The following is a 1,998-nucleotide window of genomic DNA, read 5'->3' on the forward strand; positions in this document are numbered from 1 at the left end:
CTTTATGTGTATAGCATATTATACATCTAGTAAAACTTCTTTTCCATAGTTTTGTTACAAATCCATGGCAATTTATTAAAATTGGTTTAGGATACGCCAGAGACGTCAACAACTCTTGAGACCCTTGAATTCAAAAATTGTATAGCAGATGTTACGTTTACTGATGTCACATTTTTAGCGCCCATTGTTTTTCATGGAGTATGTAGGTTCGTACCCTACGTAAAAGTAAGTTGTTGTTCTACACATATTTTACATATCTCTATATATTTAGTGTATTCTATCATATATATACACACATATTGTGTTTAACAATACAATACTGTATTCCAAATATAAATTTTAGTACTTGACATTTAACGATGTTCTGTGGGATAAGCAATCGACATTTTTGCCAACTATATATAACCTTACAGAACTTCAGAAACTTGAAGTACTTTCATGTTTTCGTATAGAGGACTTATATTCAGACATAGATTTATTTATCAATATCCCTTGTAACTGCCAAAAGCTAGAGGTATTTTTTATTTTAGGACAGTAATAGTTCTGCATTTCATCTAGTTCCCTGCGAAAATCACACTTTTCTATAGAAACGTGTTTTTTCTTTTTTATTTTATAGATTCTAGACGTTCGAGACACATTAGTAACGGATAAGATAATTGAATGGTTTTGTCAAGTTGAATCTTTAAAAGAACTGTATCTAGAATGTCCTAAAGTTTATAGGTACATGTTGTTAAATGAATCATTAGAAGATTTAGAAAACTTTAATTACATGTATGAAGACCTTCTCAACTTTTTATGTACAACTCAAGTATGTCTCTCAATTTTTTCGTGTTCTTTATTTTTGCCATTCACACATACATGCTTGCATGTATTATACACTATTATTTTAACAAATATTATCAATTTCTTGTTGCGCATTAGATGATAATAGACTTTCTTTTGCTTTAGCGTCTTATTGCCGAAAACAAAGTTAAAGAAACAATTTCCAGAACCCATTCGTTTTTAAACTATTTGGTGTTAGATATTAGTTGCTATATAAATAGATTTACAAATTTGAAGATATTACATATAAGGTAAATCGTAAGCCTAAAAACCGAAAACCAAAAATATTTTAAATACTGATGCTTTTATTTTTTTTCAGACATTATTCGCAAGTTACAAGAACAGATATCAATATTATGTTGTCGACATTACCAAACTTAATAGAGTTGGATATAACTGGATGTTCTGTAACTCTGGAGGACGTGAAACACTTTGAACTACAAAGACCTAATGTTCAAATTTATTCATCTTTTAGTAAACCACATAGCAGATATATCTAAAACTGTATGAGGAAGATGAGTATTCATACGAAGTCATTGTGACATAGATTATAAAAGAAACGAGGAAAAAACGAAAATCGTTTCAGATCTCGAGAGAAAGTAGTACTTGATATTTCAAGTATATAAATATTTTTAACAAAACTGTAATTATCGTACGTGAAAAAAGTAATTGTGTAGATCATAAGTTTGTAACTGTAGTAATTGTGATTGCAATTATAATTATTACAAAATTTTATATTATTTTTATTAATTTTAATAAAGGCAGTTATAGCCTTATAGTTTTATTATTTCAGAGAGAATAGTAACAAAATTATTTTATACAGATTTTTATAGAACACAAAAAATACTCAATTTTAGGTATTCACTTATTGATTGTAAACAATTGATATTTGGTGTCATATCAACTGGAGTAACGCAATCACAAACAATTTTATCTTTTAGTTTAATATTTATTATTTTGTGAGTCTGTGGACGCGCAGACTTGTTTACTGATTACTGTCGGCAATTATGATGAACTTAGAATAAACTTAAAATTTATGCATGTCAGCTTAAAAAATTGAACTTAAATTGTTTGTAGTACAACAACGATTTTGTAATTTGTAAACGTAATTATGAAAATAAAACCAAATTTAACACACACTACAGGTGTTTTCCTGTTATAAACTAACTTTTAGTC

General features: G+C 28.0%; 1 protein-coding gene across 1 annotated transcript in view; it reads left to right on the forward strand.

Annotated features, from left to right (window-relative positions):
• The window catches only part of LOC109863198, a 7,666-nt gene extending 6,344 nt beyond the window's left edge, over positions 1–1,322 (forward strand). Inside the window, exons 3-7 of the mRNA XM_020443417.1 lie at positions 91–225; positions 344–514; positions 617–808; positions 949–1,073; positions 1,142–1,322. Of these exons, the coding sequence (XP_020299006.1) occupies positions 91–225; positions 344–514; positions 617–808; positions 949–1,073; positions 1,142–1,322 (804 nt within the window). The remainder of the gene's footprint in view (positions 1–90; positions 226–343; positions 515–616; positions 809–948; positions 1,074–1,141) is intronic.
• The last annotated feature ends 676 nt before the right edge of the window (positions 1,323–1,998 follow it).

The sequence above is a fragment of the Pseudomyrmex gracilis genome, unplaced genomic scaffold (assembly GCF_002006095.1).
Source record: "Pseudomyrmex gracilis isolate BER0280 unplaced genomic scaffold, ASM200609v1 scaffold_3525, whole genome shotgun sequence".
NCBI classification, from domain to species: Eukaryota; Metazoa; Arthropoda; class Insecta; order Hymenoptera; family Formicidae; genus Pseudomyrmex; species Pseudomyrmex gracilis.